The 24,797-nt window shown below is 44.7% G+C and overlaps 2 protein-coding genes across 2 annotated transcripts in view; both read left to right on the top strand.

Annotated features, from left to right (window-relative positions):
- The window catches only part of LOC134504811 (tropomodulin-3-like), a 117,235-nt gene that overhangs the window by 70,783 nt on the left and 21,655 nt on the right, over positions 1-24,797 (top strand). The window lies entirely within an intron of this gene.
- On the top strand, positions 1,736-14,866 carry LEO1 (LEO1 homolog, Paf1/RNA polymerase II complex component). The gene is made up of 12 exons (XM_063314198.1): positions 1,736-1,859; positions 3,345-4,094; positions 4,837-4,941; positions 5,739-5,833; positions 7,182-7,327; positions 7,896-7,980; positions 8,093-8,187; positions 8,371-8,505; positions 10,199-10,334; positions 12,162-12,348; positions 12,920-13,017; positions 14,595-14,866. Exons 1-12 carry the CDS (start codon positions 1,802-1,804, stop codon positions 14,700-14,702), a joined length of 1,998 nt encoding a protein of 665 aa, XP_063170268.1. The 5' UTR covers positions 1,736-1,801; the 3' UTR covers positions 14,703-14,866.

Raw genomic sequence — 24,797 nt, 5'->3', positions numbered from 1 at the left:
TGAGCTCCCGTTGCTCGTCCCAGCTCCTGCACACCAAGCAGTTCGAAAACATGCAAATGTGAGTAGATTAATTGGTACCGCTTCGGCGGGAAGGTAACGGCGTTCCGTGAGTCATACTGGCCACATGACCCGGAAGTGTCCTATGGACAACGCCGGCTCCAAGGCTTAGAAACGGAGATGAGCACCGCCCCCTAGAGTCGGACACGACTGGACTTTACGTCAAGGGAAACCTTTACCTTTACCTATTGACACCTACCTGCTCCAGGTTTCCCAGATTCAGCCACTAAGTCAAGGAAAGGGGTCATTCAAAAACATCTGACAATCTACCAAATTTTGGCAGGGGGAAGGGGAGAGCTCTCTTCGCAGAGAGATGGATTTGAGGTGTGAGTGTGTCCGTAATTTGAAAGAGGACGATTTCTAAGATTCTTAGCCCACGCACCAAATGGACAGCACAAAAGCCAAATTCAGGACTGCTCTTGGTTTGTGCAGCACGCCATTTAAGGCAGTGTTTTTTCAAACTTGGCATCTTTAAGATGTGTGGACTTCAACTCCCACAACTGTCCACCCATCTTAAAGTTGCCAAGTCTGAAAAATACTGATTTAAGGCAAGTGTTCGCTATTCAATACCTTTTCCTAAGAAGAGCATATAAATCTCAGAGGAAATAATTTGTCTTGATCAGTCTTGTGAAACTAGGCTGAATTGATCATTTGGGTTTTGTGAAGATGAATATTTTGCTCTTTGGCCAGCCCAGTTAGAATATTCAGTAGCCTTTGGGAAGGCCAATGGCTACTAAAACTCATTCTGGTATTAACAAATATATGATACTCATTCTCATATTGTTTATTAGGTAGTCTCACAACACTTTTACCTTTGATATATTGCATTATTTTGCTTAAAAACAAGTCCTGCATTCTTAAAATGAATGCATTTATTATGGCACAGGTGCATCTGTTTGTCTTTTAGGGGAAAAAAACTGATGAATTGCAAAGAAATTTCGCCTGGTAAAACTGTCTTCAATCAGGACAGCCCCAAGTTACATTCTCTGGGAGTGATGGGAACTGTAATACAACGATAGAGGCACCGGGGTTGGTGGTGGAGGGGGAGGCTGTTATACACAGCAGGAGCTTGGCCCCATTGAAATCAAAGCAATTTGCATCTGGTACAGGCAGAGGATTTCATGGACAGTTAAAAAAGGACTGGGGAAACGGGAGGGATTGGACTTCCCATGCAGATGAATGCTGGACAACGTACAAAGATCTCATGGACTTTAGTGTATTGAATTGGTGCCTGTCGCCCAGTTACAGCTGTGCTAAAACTATTTTTCTTTCAATGAGCCCCTGTCGCTTTCACGCTAGCGGGGAGAAAAAAAGGGTTAAGGAGCCTCAAACTTCTATTCTGACACTGCTCGTATAAGTCTCTTGATTTATCTCTATAGAAAATGACTTCCTATTGGCCGCTTTTCCCAATGTTTCCCAAGCTTCGCCATAGATATATTAAAGTCAAGAGCCGCATCCCTGAAACCGTGGCAAACTAGCGAAACAATAGGTCCCCTTTATTTCCTCGTACGGGAACATGAACTCTTCCGTTTGTATCTCTCAGAGTGATACTAAACAACGGTAAGATGTTTTGCACGAATTAGAGAAGCTCATTGCACGAGAGAAAATAAACGCTGTGGATAAGCCCGCCTCTTCCGCTCGCGGGCCTGGTCGCGGATCTGTGGCGTCACGAGGCAGCGCCGCTTCCGGGGTCGCCCAGCGCCGGGTCTGCGGTTCTGGCCTGAGGCGTCGGGCTTCCTTTAGCATGGCGGACATGGAGGAGCTCTTCGGGAGCGACGCGGACACGGAACCGGAGCAAAAAGGTAGCGTGGGGAGAAGTGGGGCGAGGGATCCGGTCGCGCATGCGCGGAATCCCACCCCGTGCCCCCGCCCGAGGCTTTTTCGGGGCTCTCTTGACGCGCACCGGGGCTTTGGGTCGAGCGCAGGTCCTTCGTTCCTTCAAGACAGAGAGAAGCCTTCTGAGCAGGTGCAGAAGGCCTTACTAATCCACCTCACAGGGTTCTTGTTAGGAGACAGGAGTATTAGGTATATCCGCCGTCTCGAGTTACATATAAAGAAGGCGGAATTAAAATATAATAATAGTAATATTAATAGATTAGATTAGGTTAGATTAGACTATTAGGCAATATATTATATTATTTAATAATAATTTGATTGTTATATATTATTATTTAATAACTATTCAATAAAATATAAGAATATTATTATTAGATTTTTTATCCTGCCTTTTTTATATATAACTCAACACAGCAGACATACCATATTATTATTATTATTTCTATTATTGCAAGCTATTTTCTGCATCTTGGAACTGGGGGAGGTGGAGAGAAAGAGAAACTGTCATTCAGATTTTCGTGTATTGCGACCTCGTAAATTGTCTGCTTCTTTCTAATAGAAGAGAATATACTTAGGGTTGAACTGTGGAGTCCTTGCTGATCTTGGAACTTGGTTGCTGGCTTGCAGACGTTTCATTACCCAACTAGGTAACATCTTGGTGGTGTGATGATGATGATGATGGAGAAGAAGGAGAACGTCTAGGCACTGATGATGTTACCTAGTCAGGTAATGAAATGTCTCCAAGCCAACGACCAAGCTCAGAGAGCACCAGGGACTCCACGACTTCTTTCTTCCCCTCATCCGTCGACAACCTAGATGAACCTCGTTTAATGTGTTTCCTGATTCCAGCGACCGGTTTCGATCCAGCCCCTTCAATTCTATGATCACTCGAGACTGTAGATCACATGACTTGTCATACGTTTCTAGGGTGAAATTTGAAAAGTACGTTGTTGTCTATTCTATATTATCACTGCTATACGTTCTTGAAAATAAAGATGTGTTGGAAAAATACTGCAGTTGGAAAGCCAGTCTTATGCTGGAAAAAGTAATTTCATATACATGTACGCTTAAGTACATTTTGGGGGGAGTTTTTTGCTGTAATATTTGTCACGAATGCCCAGGAAATTAAACAATTAGTGTGTCCTTTTCCCCACATTTGTCTTCCTTTCCGATTGTCCGTGTCCTCCTTTGCCTATGCAGTATCTGGCAACCCCCCTCCTGCTTGATGTTGGCTCTGCTTCTTTATATTCCACTGAAACGCCTCATCACATCATTTAATGTTTACTTTTCTCTCTGGGTATTAATCTTTCCCCCCTTCAAAGAATAGGGCATGTCTTCTTTCAGGCAGAAGGAATACCGTAGTTGCAAAGTGATATTGTTGTGCTTCCTTTGTAAGAAATCTGTTTCTTATTCTCTGATTGATACTGTGGTTTTCTGTGTGTTTTTGCTAGACTCTGATTCTGGATCTGACTCAGATTCTGACCGGGAGAACACTGGCTCTGTTAGCAACATTTCCGGAAGCGAGAGCGACAGAGAGGATGACCGGGATGCTTTGAAACCCAGTAACAAAGAGTTGTTTGGTGAAGACAGTGAGGACGATGGTGCTTCTCACCACAGCGGCAGTGACAATCAGTCTGAGCGATCCTACAATCATTCTGAAGGCTCAGGACACTCTGAACGGGAGGACAATGACCAGTCGGATCTCGAACAGCACAGTGGTTCAGAAGCTGCGCATGATGAGGAAGATGATGAGGACCACAGGTCAGATGAAGGTAGCCATCACTCCGAGGCTGAAGGATCTGAGAAAGCCCACTCCGAGGATGAAAAATGGGGTGGGGAGGACAAGAGCGATCAGTCAGACGATGAGGAGAAGCTCCAGAATTCTGACGACGAAGAGCAGGCTCAGCATTCAGATGACGAAGAGAAAAACTCCGATGATGAAGAGAGGCCCCAGATCTCTGACAACAAAGAGAGGCTGCACCAGTCGGACGATGAAGACGAGAGGCCCCCGGTTTCTGATGAAGAGAAGCTTCAGAATTCCGATGAGGATGAAAGGCCACGAAATTCCGATGAGGAAAACATGCAGAACTCGGAGGATGAAGAGGAACGGCTGCCACGTTCGGAGGAGGAGAAGCTGCAGAATTCAGACGATGAGAGGCCCCAGCATTCAGAGGATGAAGAGGAACGTGAACACAAATCAGGTAAGAGAAATGGGGAGCTACGGATTAGTGCACGGTGTACGTATGGTTTAGTCTTCCTGTTTGTTTTCTTTGCTGACCTTGTTAAATGTGGTTTCCTTCATCTCCCATGATCTCTAACCCTGCTGTCTTGGAATGATGGGAGTTTTAGCTGTACAAATCTAAAGGGTCCACAGGTGGTTCTGTTGATTCTGATGATGCTCAAAAAGCTGCTGAAAATGTGACTGTTCCCCTAGGCCTTGGATTAGGGTGGGAGCTGACACCCAGCAGAATGTTATCTGTTTAAGTTCTCTTCTGGGCATGAAGGATCTCTGCTTTTATTTTATTTTATTTTATTTTTTATTTTATTTTCTACTTTTTCATGTTGTAAGCCACCCAGAGTCTTGTGGAGTTGGGTGGCCTCTAAATTGCATAGATAAATAAAATAAACTGTCTGTTGACCTTACAGGCATATTAGTCCTAGTCAGCTTGCTGCTGTAGATGGCTCAACAGACTTTGGTGCAGCAAAACCGGTCAGCTGCTTTTCTCAGAGATGAGAGCTGCAAAAAGATGTATGACTTTCAGACCTGCTTCTTGGTCTGCTTTATTTATGTCACCCTGAATTATGTTTTAGTGTTATGTATAAATATGGGGGATGATGATGGTGGTGAAGATGATGATTGTAATCTCAAGTACCTGAGGGCTCCAGCTGGAAAGGCTGGTGCAGGGGTGCCCCTGGAGGGGTTAAAACTCTCTACTTTCACAGAATCAGCAAGAGGCAGTGACAGCGATGATGATATTCCCCATACAAAGGGCAAGAAGCAAATTGCATCCGATTCCGAAATGGAGAGCGATACGGAAGGGCAGAAAAGTAAGCAGCGTTACTTCCCCATCTTCTGTTTGGATCGCGCTTTGGTTTTCATTGGCAAGCAATTCTTCTTCTCCAGTGGCCTACAGCAAAAAGCACCATGCTCAGCTGCACTCTTTTTAGCCCCCAAAATGACGTGGTTCTGGCTAGAAACTTTCACAGGTCTCTGTGGGTGGTGGGGTTGAAAGGGAGTCTAATGCTCAGGCATCAAAGGCTTCCTTTAAACCAGGACTGGCCACAGTTTGTCCTGTGGACTGGATCCTTCCCCTTGATCCAACTTCTCTGAACCTGGAGGTCCTAGCAAACAATACACAAGATGTGCCTCTATCGAAAAATACTACTTTGTTCGGAAGGGAGAGAGAAATGGTGTTACTGATCTACTTAAAAATTGTGAGTTATTTTCATCTCAGCCTTCCTCCACAGAGACTATCTCACAAGACCATGTGTATCATACTGAGCTCCTTGAAAGAAAGGATGTCCTTTCTTTCAAGCAACCTTGTGAGGGAGGTTACATGCATGTCACTGTTTCGCCCACTTTGTTATGCTAACATTTGACCCTGGCTCTAAAGCTGTGTTTCTCAACCTTGGCAGTTTTAAGATCTGTGGACTTCAACTCCCAGAATTCTGGGAGTTGAAGTCCACAGATCTTAAAACTGCCAAGGTTGCGAAACACTGCTCTAAAGTCTCCTTCTGAGCACTTCATGACTCTGATTTTGTATGTCTCTCGTTTTTCTTTCTTTATGCCAGATTTGCCCATATTTTTCTATATAATAATTCTCCAGTTTAACCTTCTGCTTAAGATAACAGAGACGCAATGGATCTGTTTGGAGGAGCAGATGATATATCTTCAGGGAGCGATGGGGAGGACAAGCCACCAACCCCAGGGCAGCCTATTGTAAGTAGACCCCTCAACGTTGGGGGCAAAGAAGAGTCTACCTCCCCTGTCCTTTTAACACGGTCAACTCAATCAAAGCTTGACCTGAAACTTTGAGATGAGAATTGGATCCTGTAGTTTTAAAGACTGGATGTTGTACAATCATTCTGTTAGCAAAAGGGTAATGATAATTCACAATCGCTTTCTGAAGGCATCACTGGGAAATGTCTTCAGCACAGCTAGTTGTCTTCCTTACGCTTCTGCCTCAGCTACACCACATTGGAGATCCCAGGTCTAGAGCATTCTCTTAGTTGACATCAGGCCTCTGCCAGACCTGTTATACTTCCTTATTGCTCATATAAAAAGGGTGTGCACTTGGAAGATATCAGACAACTTTCAATTGGAAGGGGCACTACAGAGGAAAACCTAGTGGAGTCTAGTGGTTAAGGTTTTGGACCAAGACCGAATAATCTCTCATTCAAGTTTCTTCTCAGCCCGGGTTTTTCAGGGGCTGCTTTGGGCCTCTCAGCTTAGCTTATCTCGAGAGCTAAAATTGGAGGGGTCTCCATGTGGACTGCCTCATATGTAAATATAACATATCATGTAATAGCATGTGGTCATAAGTAAAATAAGATTGTAGCCAACTGAAAAATGGTATTCTATGTTGCAGAATGCTGGGAAAGCCTTTAGCCCAGGAGAGATCAGAAAAGTCACACACCAGGCATTTCTATAAAAATAATTTATTTACAAAAAGCAAAACAAAAGCAAAACATATTTAAAGGACTTAGCTCTCATTGAGAGCTACCTAGCTTGGCTACATATCGGCACAGAGGAAAAAAGAGGAAGTAAGAAACAAGTCCGGGCAGGTTCCTCCCCCCAGGCGATTTGCATCAAGCACGTGAAAGGAGACAATCAAATACAACCTCTTTACCCGGCCAAAAAGATTAGGTACAATAGCAGTCTTAATCGTTAGTAGGAAAACATCAACATTCTACAGGTAGGTAGATTTGGACCCACAGAGTAGTTGGCATATTTTTTATCCCCAGCAACTACTCAAGATATGCAACTACACAGAAAAGAGGAGGCTCGCACCCAAATCAACTGGTGCCCTGTTGGCATCCCGCCCCGTAAAGGCAAAGGATAGCAAGATAATTCTTTGTAGCTGTTTTGCTTCTTTAGTTAGCAGGAGGCCAGTCTTCACTTCCTTCAGCCGGCTAATATTTTAAGCAGGTCTCGAGTATATGTGTCAGTATTCTCAGTAAGAAAAAGAATAAGAAAGGACTTTAAGCACAAATATATGGAGTGATATTCAACTTACTTTATTCCGTAACGGACTTGGTTGTTTTTTCCCCTCTTTCTTCTTGATTAGGATGAGAACGGTTTGAATGAAGATCAGCAAGAAGAAGAGCCTATTCCAGAAACACGAATAGAAGTAGAAATTCCAAAAGTCAACACGGACTTAGGAAATGACTTGTATTTTGTAAAGCTCCCCAATTTCCTCAGTGTGGAACCCAGGTAAAGGAGGGAATCTTGGAAATTTAGCTTCCTGGTTTATTGACTGATGGGTTGATTACGTGCCATCAAGTTGGTGTCAGCTGCTAGTGGCCACATTGATAGATCTTCTCCATGATGATCTGCCCCTAACCTGGTCCTTCGGGTCTTCCAAAGGTGCCCCCATCACCGCTGTAACTGAGTCAACCCACCTTGCCTCTGGTCATCCTCTTCTTTCTCTTTCTTTCCACCTAGCATCCATCCATAGTGTTGGCAAATATAAAAAAAGAAGGAATAATCATTCTCTCTCTCCCCATCCCCCCAAGGATCTGTGGGAAAATATTTGTGAATATAATTAATATCTGTTCAGATGTAAATTAAAAACTGACTGTTCTGTATCTACTCTAGAGCTTGCTTTTGACAGCTGGGCACATGCACACCTATTTATTCTGCCCAGGCAAACAGTGCTTTATTTAATTTGTGTGAACCTGGTCTGTGAAGGCAATTGCGGGTCTTGCTCATGGGCCTCTATGGGAAAAAGGATGCTGGGGACAGACACCTTTGGGGTCCTGATCTTCTTCTTGCCTCACAGGCCTTTTGATCCTCAGTATTACGAGGATGAATTTGAAGACGAGGAGATGCTTGATGAAGAAGGTAGAACGAGGTTAAAACTGAAGGTATGGCTTTAAATCCTGTGTCTTCCTCTCCCCATACTTGCATGCCTGACTATATGGACATAGTCTTTGTTCCTTGACTGCAATCCTCTTGTGCAATTTTGTGTCTTGAAAGGTAGAGAACACCATACGTTGGCGAACTCGCCGAGATGATGAAGGTACCGAGATTCGAGAAAGTAACGCACGGATAGTCAAGTGGTCTGACGGGAGGTGAGTTGACACTTGGAAACTGCTAGGCTTCAAACACGTTTGGGGGTGGAGGGCACAAGAGGCTGACCTCAGGTGTGATTTCCTTGTATTTTTCCCTTGGTTTTTTTGGCCCCAATAATTATAGGCTGGGAAAACTGGGGATTGTCTTGAATTCCACCAATTAATTCTCCCCTCTTTTCGAAGCATGTCCCTGCACTTGGGGAACGAAGTTTTTGATGTGTATAAGGCACCCCTGCAGGGAGACCACAACCATCTATTCATCAGACAAGGAACAGGACTGCAGGGACAGGCCGTCTTCAAGACGAAATTGACCTTCCGGTAAGCATGTGAATTGCAGCGGGTTGAGGAGGGTAGGCAAGGTGGAATCGTGCCTGACCTGCAGTCCGACCCAAGCTGACCTTTTGAGGAGACTCGCTGGTGCTCTCCGGTTTAGCAGTTTGTGCAGCTCCTGCTTTGGACCAGCTGCTGGGTATATTACTCAACAGGCAAAAGCCACTGCCACCTTAGAGCAGTGTTTCTCAACCTTGGCAACTTGAAGATGTGTGGACCTCAACTCCCAGAATTCCCCAGCCAGCATTCTGGCTGGGGAATTCTAGGAGTTGAAACCCACATTTTGTCAAGTTGCCAAGGCTAAGAAACACTGCCTGAGGAAGAAGATTAGAGAATGACTGCTGCCTCTGAAAAATGGCTTAACGTATTTCTTTGGAAAGGGTATATGGCCGCTCATTTTAAATACAGATAGTCCTCGACTTATGACCATTTGTTTAATGACCGTTTGAAGTTACAACAGCACTGGGAAAAGTGACTTACAAACAGTCCTCGCACTTACAACTGTCGCAGCGTCCCTAAGGTCACATAATCAAAAGCCAGGCAGTTGGCAACTGGCATGTATTTATGACAGTTGCAGAGTCCCAGAGTCACATTATTGCCATTTGCGACCTTCCCAATCAGCTTCCGGCAAGCAAAGTCAATGGGGGAAGTCAGACTCGCTTAACGTGGTTCACTTAACGTGATTCACTTAATGACTGTGGTGATTCACTTAATGACCACAGCAAAAAAGGTCATAAAATTGGGTGTGACTCACTTGGCAATGGACGTTCCAGTCCCAGTTGTAATTGTAAGTTGAAGACTACTTGTGCATATTTCTGGGCGGCTAGCAACCCATTTACAATACAAAAGAACCCCCATAACCCAACACAGTTAAAAATAATCCAATACAGAAGAAAACCAGGTCATCTTAAAACAGTTACACAATATAGACGCGTGTATGTTGGCCACTTCTAACATTCCCAATGCTTGGGGAGGAAGCCAGGTCTTAATAGCCTTGCAGAGGGCTGAGAAGCTCGGGACCCTCCAAATCTCAGGGGGGAAGATGTTCCAACTTGATTGCTTGGAATTAAACATAGGAACTGTTGCATCAAAAAGATATGCTAAACTACTGAATGTCTGTAGCCTAAAAACAGCAGTTTCAGATTATTTACGCATCCAACTCTTGAGATCTTATCCCTGATGACAAGAGATGAATTGAATGTTTCCAGCAGAGCGCATGCTTTACCCTGAACTGCCGTCTTTCCTGTTTCGCGCCCGGTCTGCTGGAAATTTCTCCTGCACATCTGATTGAAATGGGTGGGATTTGTACAAGAGTGTATCTGTTCCATGTGGCCTCGCACAGTTTTCTAGATAATGAGTTGGAGTCTCCTGGCGCACTACTGGGTGATTTTCAGTGCTTTGGGAAGGGCTTTCCAACATACAATTAAAATCCGAATTAAAATCAAGACAATGGGGGAGAGGGGCCGATAGCTGTAAAAAGCGAGATTAAAAGGAAAGGAAATGCAGAATGGATGTATTTGGTAAGAACCTGATTCACAGTGGCCATTCACAAAGCAGTGTGACACAGATAGGCTTGCATTAGTCAGCTGATTAACCTAAATATTTGATGGCATATTGACATTTTCCTTTTAAAATACACATTCCCTAAGTGAAGTATTTTAACCTGGTCAATTTGTCACAGGCCACACTCAACAGACAGTGCCACACACAGAAAGATGACTCTTTCACTGGCAGACCGATGTTCAAAGACACAGAAAATTCGTATTCTGCCAATGGCTGGTCGTGATCCAGAGTCCCAGCGCACAGAAATGATTAAGGTACACATTAATGCAAGCCTGCCTTCTAATCTGTTTGTCCTTTCACTTTCCTCTCCTCTCTAGTCAGGCTGCCAATTTTTGTTGGCTTGTCATCAGTCTCTCGACCTTGCTGCTCATCTTTGATCTCTGTAGTGTTAAAGGGGACGTGTGTCATAGGATTGAAACCCCTACCTGGCTAAGTAGGCTCCTTGGAGCATGTTGAGCGAGCAACTTCATTTAGAGGTTGCCAAAAAGGAACAAAGTGCTCAACAGAATAGGTAAGAATAACTTCGCACATGTCAAAGGGTGAAACCCAATATTAGGAACTGGCAATCGTTATGAACAGTGGGCAGTCTGGCACCCGTGTTTCAGTTGCAAGGGAAGCAGTGTTGTAGCACAAGGTTGTTCAAGTTGATAAAACAGCAACAAATGTTAATAAAAACATCCGCATTTATTTATTTATTATTCAAATTTCTATCCCTGCCCATCTCCCCCCAAAAAGGGAGACTCTGGGCGGTTATCAGTGTCATGTAGACACTTAAATCTGGAACGGTCAAAATGCCTTCACCTACCACAAAGGCCTCCTTTTCTGACACTCTTATTGGTAATACAAGTTACTGAGGCCCTCAAACAAAGTGCTAAAACTTTAGCTAAGTCCTTGCATTATTGCCTGAAAAACTGTGGGCCTTGACCGTTGACCAGCAGCGCCTATCCTAATGCTGATCTAGACTCTGGGTTAAATTCTGGGCTCCCTTCTCAACAGTGCCCATTTACATTTCTTTAATCTGTCTGGGAGTTCTGAGATATGGAAAACACGAAACCAATAATAAAAGTGCCCCACATTTGTAGACTAGGTTCTCACACTGCACTGAGTCTACATGTCGTTTGAGTTTTATTGTGCAACGTGAACTTAGCCATTGCAATTTGTAAACTATAGTTTTATGACTTAGCAAGCTATATGAAGCTGGCCTACTGCTGTTGAGTCAGGGAGCCCTGGTTAAACAAATCATGGCTTAACATGATGTGTGAACTTAGTCATAGTTTGAAGGGGTGTTTGAAGGGGTTCTTTTGCTTCGCTCTGCCATGGTTTTAGCAAAAGCCTGAGCTGGCAACTTGAGAGGTGTGGGAGGGACCGCAGGATGGATATTTGCTGGTGCAGATTCACAAGCTCCTACTAAATGCCTCAGTCAATGTACACACATGCACAGTTTACTTGTCTATTGCATTTCTGTTCTGAAATACAAGTAGTCCTCGACTTAGGACTGTTCGTTTAACGACGATCCAAAGTTACGACAGCCTTGGAATGGGTGCTGTACAGCCTGTAAAGCACTTTCGAGCATCACAAAACATCACACCACCCCTCTGCAGTCACATGAACGCATTTCAGGTGCTTAGCAACCAGCTCGCATTTATGACTGGTCGCAGCATCACAGGTCATGTGATCACGTTTTACGATTTATTTTTTTTTGCCATTTTCTGGCAAAAAACACCCATTGGGGAAGCTGGATTTGCCCAACAGCCACGGTGATTCGCTTAACAACTACCATAAAAATGGTCGTAAAATTGGGTCTGGTCACGTGGTGACTCGACGAACGACCACAATGACTTAGGATGGGAATTCCGGTCCCACTTGTGGTTGTAAGTCAGGCACTACCCGTACAGCACAGGAAGGATTCTCCCTTTATTTTATTTGCGGAGTGGTACCCCCGTGAGCTAGGTTGGGCTGAGCAGCTGGCCTCCATTCAGCGAGCACCATGGTTGAGAGTGATTTGAACCTGGGCTTCCCTGGGTTCAGTTCCCAACACAGAACCAAGGTGCTGCCCTGGCTCATGTTCTTCTCTCCTGCAGAAAGAGGAGGAGAGGCTGCGGGCTTCTATCCGTAGGGAGTCCCAGCAGAGGAGGATGCGCGAGAAGCAACACCAGCGGGGACTCAGCGCCAGTTACTTAGAGCCTGACCGCTACGATGAGGAAGAAGAAGGGGAAGAGGCCATCAGCCTGGCAGCCATCAAGAACAGATACAAAGGCGGGATACGAGGTACCTTTCTCTTGCTCTCATCCCGCGTTCCTCTGGCTGGTTCCACTCCTCCACTCCCAGTACCTAAACCAGTGTGGCTAGTCCAGTCCCTCAGGGGAGGCACCAGCCTGGGGAGCCTTGAGCTCATCTAATGGCATATAGGTCAGTTGGTCACCCAGCAGCTTCCTTAATAGCCATTTGCCTTTGTAAGCATCGTAACTGGGTTTTATGCTTTAGTTTCTATTACCGCCCACCCCCCCTTTTCGGGGGGAGATGGGCGGTAATAGAAACTTGAATAATAAATAAATAATAAATTTGCACAGTGCCCGTACTTTTCACGCTGCATGCACGCTTTCCCTTTCTCTTTTTTGCAGAGCACGGCACTTGCTCTTACAAATAAGCTAATCAGTCTCATTGATCACATTTGCTTCGTGCATGTTTTCCACGCTGGAGTACATGTTGCAGAGTGAGGGGCCGATCGTTGCTTATTCAAACCTGGTCCTTAATATCCAATTTCTAAGCTGCCCTCCGGAGCGCTAAGATTTGCTTTCCAGCCTGTCCTTTGGAGTATAATGTGTGCTTTCTCTTTCAGAGGAGCGGGCTCGGATTTATTCTTCAGACAGTGACGACGGATCTGATGAGGAGAAAGCACAGAGGTTACTCAAGGCAAAGAAACTCAATAGTGATGAGGTGAGAGAATCCGGAAGGGAGTGGACATCAGTTGATAGTTCGCCCATGATTATCATCATTCTGGGTTGACGTCCAGTGAAACTTCCATTTAAAGGACCCTCATCTAAAGGACATCTGATGTGTCGGCCAAATTTGAATTCAGTGCCCCTGAAATAACAAGTCTGTTGTTTTCAAAATCTGTCTCGACAGTCAACCTAATTTACATCCTTTGGATCAACTTAGTCATTTGTGTAATAACCTCATGGACATTTTGCGTCAGTTTATATCATTTGCATCTTGGCATGATTATGCAAATGCTGTACATTGATGCAGACGGGATAAAACCATCAGCTATGTTGTTTTGTATTCAGACCAAAACAACGTCCTCTTCCCCACAAATGGTCCATCCAGTCTAAGTTTCCCTGTGTAATGCTGTGACTGTGTGAACTTGATGTGCTAAAGAGCAAGCAAGCACTTGGGAATCTTCATGGAGCATTCACAGGCTTTTCCTGTTTTGCCGACTTAAGGCGATTATGGCTTAAGTGTTGGGAGGGGCCTGCAAAGTACAGAAAACATGTTCAGGAATGACAAAACCAACTTCAGCAAAGCAATGTAATCCTAGGGCTGGAAGTGATTTCAAAGGCCATCCAGTCTATTCCCCTGCTGTTGCAGAAATCTACCACCACAGCTTTCTTGATTGATGGCCATCCAGCCTCTGTTTTGAAAACCTTCAGTGGTGGGGTTATGGCGGGAAGCGTCTGCTGATAAGAGAAAAAATATCAGCAATTTTCATATTTAATGATTCTGTCCTGAACTGAACTCCTAGGAAAAGATAACGGAAAGACAGCTTGTTTTTCTCTCTTTGGTGCCTTTTCAGTTTGAATGTTATTCAACTTAACCACATGGTGGCACTTTGGCATCAAAAAAGGAAAAAAAAAAAAGCACAGCGCATGTGTCGCAAATGTTGTGGCATGTCCAGACATTTTACTCTGTTAGAAGAACCTCACTTTAATCACAAGTCATCACTGGTTCCCTCAAAATGTTTTAGAAGAATTACATTTTGCAGGGCTGGTTATGGTGGGAGAACATTGGATTTTTTCAAGTTTCTTATAAGGACACAGAAGAAGTGAGTTTGGCTGGTAGCCAAAAATCAGAAATCTGGGTTAAGATCAATTCATGCATATTGGAGAACCAGGGTAGAAATTCAGGCTCAGCTCAGCTTGAGAAATTATTGTCGTTATTCAGGAATATATACCTGTGGAGAGCCGTAAGCTATCAGTAAAGCTTATTGCCGCATTATTTCACCCTGAGGATCTTGTATTTAATTAGAAACAGTGCTCCCCCCACTGAAGAACTTCTTCCATTTTTTTCCATTACGTTTTAATACCTTATTGTAGCCCACTCTGTGACGTGTGGGGATTTTAGGGTTCTGATGTTTGCCCGCAACTGGTCATTCTCTTCCATCTCTGGCTGAAAAACCCGTGGACTCTTCGTTTTGGATACTTGAGTAAATAGATTTGGAAAGAACCTCACCCCCAAGTCCTGGCCGTTTCTGAAAAGCACAAGTCTCTGTACCTGTATCTCTTTTTTAATTGCAGGAGGGTGAGCCTTCAGGTAAAAGAAAAGCTGAAGACGACGAAAAGGCCAGCAAGAAACAGAAGAAGTATGTGATCAGTGATGAGGAAGACGAGGATGAGGATGCATAATGGGCATGAACTCTGAACTTTGGGGATAGGTTGTTTTTAAAAAATAGAGACTATATTGTTCTTTTCCAGCCGTGATGTAAGCCAACTCCATGAGGACTGGGGTGGGGGGAGACACTTGCATTAATAATACTAACGTGAATAAAACTTTTTGTGGGACTTTTTAATGTGATGGGACTTGCGTGTGTCCGGTGACAGTTTTCAGGCCTGTGCACCTTTCATCCTCCAGCAGTGTTTCTCAGCCTCAGCAACTTTAGGTTGTGTGGACTCCAACGCCCAAAATATCCCTGGGGAATTCTGGGAGTTGATGTCCACACATCTTAAAGTAGCTGAGGTTGAGAAGCACAGATCTAGCACGTTGCAGCAATCCCCTGTGAATTTGTGCTGGGATTTTGTGTGAGCAATGTGCACTCACTGCATTAACCAAAAAGACTGGGGAACACAGTCTTGCACAAGCCAGTCAGAGGTGGCTTATTTCGTAAACTGTGGTTATGATGGCTTAGTGCAGGACAGGTAGTCCTCGCTTAATGACCACAATTGGGACTGGATTTTCGGTTGCTAAGCAAAGTGTTCATTAAGCAAATCCGACCTGAGTTTGCAGCCTTTTTTGTGGCGGTCATTAAGTGAATTGCCGTGGGCATTAAGCAAACCACATGGTCGTTAAGCAAATCATGCTGTTCCCCATTGATTTTGCCATCCGGGAAGGTTGAAAATGGCGATCACGGGACACACTAACGGTCATAAATGTGAACCAGTTGTCAAACATCCAAATCGTGATCAAGTGACCGCGGGGACGCTGCAACGGTCCTAAGCGTGAGGATAGGTTGTAAGCTGTTTTTTTCAGCACCATCGTAAGTCCGAACCATTACTAAATGAATGGTTGTTAAGCGAAGATTACTCGTAGGTGGGCCTGTCCACATGCTAGCCAGCATATTGTGGCTAGCACACACTGGCCAGACCAGCAGACCTGTATTCCTTCTTCCTTACTCTTCTGCTGGGCTGTCAGGTATGATGGTGCGCTTCAGTTCCTTTGCCCTACCATATCCAGTCACTGTCTCTTGCAGTGGTACAGCCTTTGACCTCGTGCTTTGGGCTTCCTGTTTCTCCCTTGCTTTGCCACTTAAGGGGCCCCAGAGTGGCTGTACGTTCTGGGGGAGGTGAAGAAGCAGGAGGAGGAAGCGGTGTGGAAACTCCTGCTGCTTTTCTTGCTGTATTGCAGGTAAGTTGAATGAACCCTGTCAACTAAATGCTGTGTTAAAAGTCCATCCGTCAAAAGCTAACCCATCTACGGTAAACCTTCAGCCTGTTTACGCAGAGCTGCAGTCCTTGGTGAGCAAGTGATCTCCAGTTTTCTGCCTGGGCAAAAGGACCACAGGGAGTTAATGTCAGCAGCCTTTTATTTTACGGTACTTGAGATGTCAGTGATCACTGAGCCGGAAGAACGGTTCCTTGGATATAGTCAGCTTTGATAACTTAGCTCCCAAATTCAGAACTAAGATAACATGATCATAAGCCAGATGGTAAATATCTTCATGTTGGCCATTTCACCTAGGAAGGAAGTGCAGAGTAGTGGTTAGCATGAGACCAGGACTGGGGAAACCTGGGTCCTGCTCAGGCTTAATGTCCAAGGGATGATCCTGAATTTACTCTGCAGCCGGACTCCCTTACCTTGCAGCAGGGTTTCTCAACCTCGGCAACTTTAAGGTGGGTGGACTTCAATTCTCAGAATTCCCCAGCCAGGTTGAGGTTGAGAAACCCTGCCTTACAAGCTTGTTTGGAGGTTAAAGTTGAAGAGAGAAATCTTGAGACCCTTTGCAGAATGCAGCGTAATAACCCATCCAGATCAACTCTCCTATACCTTTCAAACGCTCATGATTTCTCACCTTTCCAGCGAGCAGCAATATCTGTGTAAAAGAACAGAAAGGAAAAAAAGCATTTGGGGTGAATTCCTGGGAAAGGAACACCATGGCAAAACATTAAGCAGCAACAGCAGGCATTCATATCCTACCCTTGGCAACTCCCCTTTTTTTGAGTGCCAGGAAGAAAAGCTGTCTGAAAGCCAAGGAGGTCTTCCAGTTTTGCCATTCAGAGGGATGCTATTCATTCCCAAGCTGCCAATAGCAAACCAAGGCGTCTCACATAACCGAAACTGGTGGAATGAAAATACCCAGAAAAACTTCCTGGGACGTTTTTGGTATTCTGTTCTCCTTGGGCGAGGACTGGGTACCTGTGGCTCTCCAGCTTCTGTCAGCCCCACGCAGGATATCTGTTGATCAGGGATGATGGAATGCAGAATTCCCTGACGGGAGTTGTGAGGAAGGAGGGAAGAAAGGAAAGGCATTGGTCCTAAACACTGTGTAGCAGGGAGAGATGACAGTTCCCTTTGGCTTTTTTTCAAAAAGAGCCTCGTCAAATGTCTGACCACAAAGGATCATATGTAAGGCAAAGCCTTTTCCTCCCCCTCCCCCCATATTAAACAATTATTTCCAGCTCTTTCATCACTAGGCCAAACCACAGCCATTTTCCTGGACTCCTCGGATGTTTTCTCAGTTCCACAGTAGCCTATCCAAAACTTGCTTTTTGTCCACCCTCCCTCTCCTTGCTTTTTTTTTTTAATTTGGGGGTCAAAGTTAGATGGACTCATTCACCATTCTAATTTACTCTAAACTTGTGAGCATGAGAAATTCCTTGTGACTTTTCTCTGTGTCACTGCACAGCCGCAGGGAAGGTCATGCATTCCCTTAGGGATTCCCCCCCCCCTTTCTCAAAAAAATTTAAAAAGTGCTCTGTAACCTGCTAGAATTTTGACCTGGCAATGGGCTGAATAGAGTGACCTTGGGAGGGATGTGAATTCTTCTCCTCTCCAGATTTATCAACTCTTACAGGATTGGAGTGTTTTTGTGGGATTGGAAACTGCTCCAGAGAGCCACTGTAGCATGTAAACGGTCTCAGCTCTTTCTCCACGGGGCCCTCTGTTGAGTGTGGGCATGGAGACTCCTCTTTGTGGGGTGCTGTGGTTGCCTGTCCTGTGTTCCAAGCTTCTTGACCTCAGTTCTTTCTGCTCTGGGTTTGAACATTGCAAAACCGTTTGTTTGTGAATAGTGGGTCCCTGTTAACTTGCCCAGGCGCATTTCGCATAATAGTTTCGGTTCCTTCATTCCGGCATCTGCACTTTCATCAGTCAGAGATGCAGAAAAGGTGATCTTCAGGCCTGAACTTCCGGTCCTCATCCTCTTCAGCTGCAATGGGCAGGGGTTAGGAATGATGGGACCCAATGTCCATCACGGACCCCCATTCCCCTGATTGTACACATTGAGGAACGTGCTGTGCTTGGCATCCAAAGGCGAATGTGCTGCGCTTCAGACCCAAAGCCCCGAAGTTGCTTCAAAGCAGGTGTGGGCACCGCACTGCACCTGTTGTGCCTCCCTAAAGAAGCTGCATCTCTTCCTGAGCTCACATAGTAGCTATGTGACCACAGAAAAATTCACACTTAAGGAGGCATCAACCATGTGGGGTCCAGGATATCAAACCTCTCTTCTTCCTCCCCTGTTTCAGGGCAGCAGACTTGCTCATTTTTGGGAAGGCTTCTCCAGTCTGGAACCTGAGGTGATGTGAGCTTAGCTTAAGCCCTTTCTACTTTGTGGAAGCTCCCCACTTGTGTGCAGGCATGCAATTGGTTTGGTTTTGGCTTAGCATTGTATTATCCCTATCAGTGCAATTTATGGAAGAGTGCAATGTGGGAATCCAGCAGCAGTGAAAAAGGGAGTTGGGAGTGCTCATTTAGCAACCACAATTGGGACTGGCCACTTGGTCGTTAAGCAAAGTGGTCGCTAAGTGAAACCACGACTCTGCTTATGATCTTGTTTCAGCTTTCCTTTCCTTTAGGTAAAGGTAAAGGTTTCCCTTGACGTAAAGTCCAGTCGAGTCCGACTCTAGGGGGCGGTGCTCATCTCCGTTTCTAAGCCTTGGAGCCGGCGTTGTCATAGACACTTCCGGGTCATGTGGCCAGCATGACGACTCGGAACGCCGTTACCTTCCCGCCGAAGCGGTACCTATTGATCTACTCACATTGGCATGTTTTCGAACTGCTAGGTGGGCAGGAGCTGGGATTAACAACGGGAGCTCACCCCGCTGCGCGGTTTCGAACCGCCGACCTTCCGATCAACAGCTCAGCGGTTTAACCCGCAGCGCCACCGCGTCCCTGTTCCTTTCCTTTACAGACCTGTAAAAGTTGTCAATGCGAGGATTGGTCACAAAGTTACTTTTTCACCACCATCGTAACTGCGAACGATCACTAAACAAGGCAGTCGCTAAATGAGGACTACCTGTATTTAAAACATTTTTATCCTCTTCAGCCGGAAAGGCATCAAAAGCAGCTTGTGTACAGTGACTGAAAAGACATACAATTTACAGGACATACAGAAGGAAAAGATGGGGAGAGGAGGGAGGGAGGGAAATATAGGCTTCCAAACCAGTTCTTAGAGTTAACTATGATGAACTGCAACCAGCTGAAAACTACTGGAATTTAAAAAGGCTGATCCTTCAGAAGGGCTGATGGATTTACCCTGTTCCTGTGTCACCTCCCTTTGCTGCTCTTTGGGGTACAGTTGAAGGAAGAAGCTGATGGAGCTGGTCTTCCTGTAGTAGAGGAAAAACTGGAGGGAGTAGACATGTCCTTCACTGGGCTTGTTCAGGAGGATATCCCGGGCTTTTCCTTATTCCAGTTCTATTAATCCCACCCTTCCTGCAAGGAGCTTTGACATCAATTCATCTCTCCCCTGCCTTTGCTTGACGCGGCGACCACTGTTCTCTGCTGTCTTCCCACAAGGCATTCCTGAGTTGCTGATGTGTTTTAGCTTGTTCTGTTTTTTTTCCCAGACTTCTCCATTAAAATAGGGCAAAGGTGATGTGGCAGGATGGGAGTGTGGCAGATTATCAGAGATGTGTTTCTATCAGGCTCTGGAGAACAATGTTTAGATAAGGGACATAAAATCCAAGGCCACTTCCTTAAGGTTCTGAAATCTGGACTGTAACATCCCAGACATTAAGATGGCAGTACCTCCTGTCTGAGTGGAGGTATAAGATCACCCCATCTGTGATGCCTTGAAAAGTGATAAGATAAAAATGGGAGGGAAGCATTTAATTGGTTAGAGTTGTTTGGGGATTACTGTAGTCTCTAAGCATCACTGGATTCCACTGAATTGGAGCTCCAATCCAAGTTCCGTGCTCCCACCAGCTCTCGCCAGTCAGACATAGACCATTTGGTAAAATACAAAACTCATTTTCTCCCTGTATTTTTCAAATTCCAGCAGCTCATGTTGCATATTAAAAGGAGAATTGTGTGTCTTGGAGCAAGGAATGAAACAGCAAGCCAACAAAGCATAATTTCAGCATGCCAGCTCTCTTTCCCCCCCACCCCACCCCACCCCACCCCGCCACCCAATTTCCTTTCATATGATGGCTTGGGGGGAAAAAAAGATCCAAAACAAAACTTATCCTGGGCAGCTCAGCCTTGTGCATTCTAGATCTGATGCCTGGTAGAGTAGTTTCCAAGTTTCTGACAAACAAGTGAACCTTTAAGAGGATTGAGAAAGGCTTTGACCATATTTTAACTTGGAATGTGAATTAATTTAATATTGGTCTTACCCAGCTGGTTGTCATCTTACAGGTTTTTTAAATCTCTTCTCTGACATGAACCCAGAGAGCTTCTGGGTCCTGTCCCATACTTTATCAGAGTACTCCTAGAACCCAGGAGAAGGGACTTCTCCATGGTGAAAATTCAGCCAGCTTTTCATGACTGGCCTTCTCCAGCTGTGCTGAGACTCTGCATCTCTGAAGTCCACCACAAACTGGACTGGTGAGCTGCATTCCCACCAGAGGTGAAGGGCTTCAGCTGGTAAGGAAGGTTGTTTTAGGTGGCCTTTTTCAAGGCCTAGTTTGAAGCCCTCTTTTAAACATCTGGCTTTCTCATGGTGTTGTGTTTTTGGAAACGGTGTTGCTCTTCAAAAACTCGTTGGGCATGCTTCAGGGAGAGTGCCAAGTTCAGCTGTGTTTCTTGAAAAAGAGTCTGCTGGCTTTTGCTGGTGATTTTTCCCGTGCAGTGCAGCTTTGTGGGAATGGTGGGTGGTCTGGGTAGCAGGCCTGGGCAGATATTTTGTTCCTCGGGTTTATTTTTATTTTTTTAACCAGGGTCCAGCAATTGAAACCAGGTGGAGAACACTTGACTCTGGGTATGAGTGGGCAAATCAGTCTGTTTATGGAACACAGTTGTTGGGTTCACATTGAATCAAAAGCCTGTTCAGTTTCTGCGTACATTGGCAATATTCACTTTTTATTTAAAAATACACACAAACTTGCATGTATTAATGCACGCATTTCGTCTGCTATTTCTCCCCCACAAAGCTTGTCCCTAACTGAACCACCCTCCAGATTTGTTTGTTTGTTACATTTATATTCCACATTTCCTTCAAGAGCTCAAGTCAGTATACACTGCACTCCTTCCAAACAGCAACCTTGTGAGGTGGGTTGGCTGAGGGAGCATGCTTGTCCCCAAAACACCCCATCAGCTTCTGTGACTGACAATGGACTTGAATCTGGGTCTCCCCAGTCCACACCCAGCACTGTCCCTGCTACTTTTGCCAGGAACTCTAGGAGCTGTTGTCCTCACATGTCTGGAGGGAGAGGCCAAGTTGGAGAAACCTACCCTAAGAGCATTTTTGCATGCAATTTTTGATCAAAGAGCAGCACCACAAAACAAGATGGTTCCAGACTAAGATGTTGGGGAAGTCAGCTCACTTGAAAGCATAGTTTTAATGTTCACACTCAGTGTTCTCTAGCTCAGTGATGCAACAAACCTCAATTAAACATCTCTGACATTTGTAGGTGAGTCTGGGAATCACTCTGGTCTCCATCACAGAGCATCACCATTGGCCAGCATAGCCCTGCTAATCCAGATGGGTCCCAGATCTGCCCTTGGGACACAGAGGCCTTGTATTGTCCTTAACTAACATGGCACACAAGAATGCTCTTTTCCAGTCTGGAGCTGTTGTGAATTATCTGTCTGGCAAAGTAGCCATGTTCAATGCCTCTGTTTGTTTACTTTTTAACTTTTCCTTCGAGATTGAACCGAAAGTTTCCTTGAAAAGGAACACGAGTTGAACTTTGGGCACCGTCTTAATTCAGCGTAATCTCATGAGATTATGTAAGACTCTGCTTTGTTTCCCCCCCCAACCTCCAGCCTTTCAGAAGGTGCTCTTTGTTGGAAAATAGCTGAGGCTGTTTTCAGAGCAAGCAATGCCCTGAACCCTTTGCTCCTTCCTTTGTGCTGTAACGAGGCCACAGATAACTAAGCAGTTCTCTGAAAATGGAGAATGTTAATTGCATAGCAATTTCAGGTTAGGCATACTTTCCAGGGGCTTAATTTAATTGTTGCAAAACTATATTTTGAAGCCACATGAGGCATCAGGCAATTTCAGGTTTGAGATTATGCCTGTATGAGAATAGCATTAGGAACGGGGTGGTGGGGGGCAGTCAGTCTAGACTGTGTAAAGCCTGCATGGAAACTTTGCACATGATGCATCAATCGTTTAGATCTGGGAGAGGTTGGAATCATTTAGCATTAAGGATTTTGGCTGGCAAAATCGATACTGCAATTTTGCAGATAAATTCACAGAAGCTCCTAACTTAGCTACAGGGATCCAGCAGCTTTAAATGTAAGCTCAAATAGTATATTAAGGGGGAAAGAGTGGGGGGAAGAACACATGAGACTTACTGGATTCAGGCAAGGACTGTTATAGGTAGTCCTCACCTAACAACCATTCATTTAGTGATGGTTCAGTCTTAACGACCATGCTGAAAAAACACACAACTGGACCTCACACTTAAAACCGTCGCAGTTTCCCCATGGTCACGTGATCACAGTTTGGGCACTTGGCAACTAGTTCGCATTTATGACTGTCTCAGTGTCCCAGGGTTACATGATCACCGTTTTCGACTTCGGCCAGCTTCTGGCAAGCAGAATCAATGGGGAACCATGTGATTCGCTTAATGACCACATGGTTCGCTTAACACCTGTGGTGATTTGCTTAAAGGCCGCCGCAAAAAAGGTCATAAAATTGGGTGGGCTTCGCTTAATGACCACTTCACTTAGCAACTGAAATGCCAGTCCCAATTGGGGTTGTTAAGCGAGGACTTTCTGTAACCCCTCCATTGTGCATCAGTCACCAACCAGATGAATCCTGGAAGCTTAGCATGTTAGCATGTATGAAGTCCATGCAAAGCTTCCAAGAGGTGTTTTGCTTCAACAGTCCTTCAAAACTGCCATAGAAAATAACTTTGGGGCCCTCCATCTAAAGAGCAAACAAGGGGCTCCTTTGCTTCATCTTGTGTAGATGACAGCCTTCTTTGACTCTTCAAGTATCTGGGAAAATCTGGTACAGTCTTTTTCAATCTTGGCAACTTTACTGGCTGGGGAATTCTAGGAGTTGAAGCCCACACATCTTAAAGTTGCCACGTTTGAAAAAAATTCTGGTCTAATATATAATTCTGATAATAGGATGCCATTGAGATTAGTAGCTATTGATGGCTCTGTTGTCCATTTAAAATGGTGGCCAACACCAAAACTGATGGTACGAAGTTCCACAGTTAAGTATACATTGTTTAAATTAAATGAACATAACCAGAGTATTCATTGCTTAAGTATGCATCACTCAGGGAAGTACTTACTATTTATCAGTCCTGAATCTCCCTACGTTTAGCTTCTATGGGTGACTGAGTTCAAATATTGCAAGAGAGGGAGGAAAAAATCCTCTTTATTACACAAGCCTGCTTTTATGTCTCCACTTACCCACCTTTTCTGTAAGTTAGAAAATCCCAAATGCTGCAATCTTTCCTCTTCGGGAGGGTGGGGGGCTATCCTAGCCAAACTTTGTCAGTTTGGTTATCCTTTAATGTGATTAATTATAGATTTTATCTCTGGTTTTCTACGCTTCATTAGCAGACTAGGGGATGGCTGTTAATAAGGTGGAGATAATAGACAATGAAGAAGAAAAAGAAGAAATTTGCAGGAAGAGGGCAGAAGCATCTTCTTGTCCTTTCAGTTCCTCCCTGTGTTTTCCTTTGTTTGCCCTCATAATCTGGTCTGCTATTTAGAGTTACATTGCTGCTAAAAACAGAGGTCCAATCTAGTTATTGCTAATGAATCCTGACCTCCCAAGGATATTGCTTAGTTTTTTTAAGCTGTTGAAACAAATGACCAAGACCTCATGGCAGCAAATCATGTTCCGTGAAAATACCGGGAGGGCTAAAACGTCATCCCTATCTCGAGCTATTACAAGCCACTAGCTTGGCATGGTCCAAAGTGAGAAGAACTCTTTGTTCTGAATAACAGGAGAAGCAAGGTTGTTTGAAATGATCCCGTTAGGGACTGTTGTTTTTGACGTTCCTGACTGACCCAATAGAACATTCTGTGCAAAGATGGAGGGAGACAGAGAGAAAGAAAAAAATACAGAGCATTCCCCATTATAAGTAGCTGTGGAAGCTGAACTCTTCCTGCAATTTAATAAATACATGGTAGCTTTGAAAGATCTCAGTATTAAACTGGCAGAAGCAAACTAGAAATCAGCTGAGTTGCTTTCTCCAAAAATAGCTTGCGCAGTGCTTGAATTCAAGCAGTTGTTCTATGAGGACTGTTTAGATTGTCACAGTGGCAAGATATCCTGGAGGGGTCTCCATCCAGAAACTCAGTGTTTGCTGGAATCTCTCACTGCGATCACATCTCGGAAATGCTGCCGACTGCTAAACTAAACTAAAATATGTAAATACAGTTGTTGTATAGCTATTGCTAGGTTGTACCCTTGATCTTACACAGTTCCCTGGACATCCTAGGAGATGACTTGGTTCAGCCTATTCATGGCAGGGCTAACCTTCACCTCTGCAGGACTGTTTGATTATGGAGATATTGAAGTAACTGATTTCTCCACCTTATCTCCACCACCAAGAAACTGTGGCATTAATGTGTCTCCTGAACTGAACTCTAGGCCTAAACTGAAGTTGAAATAAAGCATGTTTTTTTCTTGCCCAAAGAAAATGGGCAGTTGC

Source organism: Candoia aspera, chromosome 13 (genome assembly GCF_035149785.1).
Source record: "Candoia aspera isolate rCanAsp1 chromosome 13, rCanAsp1.hap2, whole genome shotgun sequence".
Classification (NCBI taxonomy): Eukaryota; Metazoa; Chordata; class Lepidosauria; order Squamata; family Boidae; genus Candoia; species Candoia aspera.
This window is presented reverse-complemented; position numbering and strand designations above follow the sequence as displayed.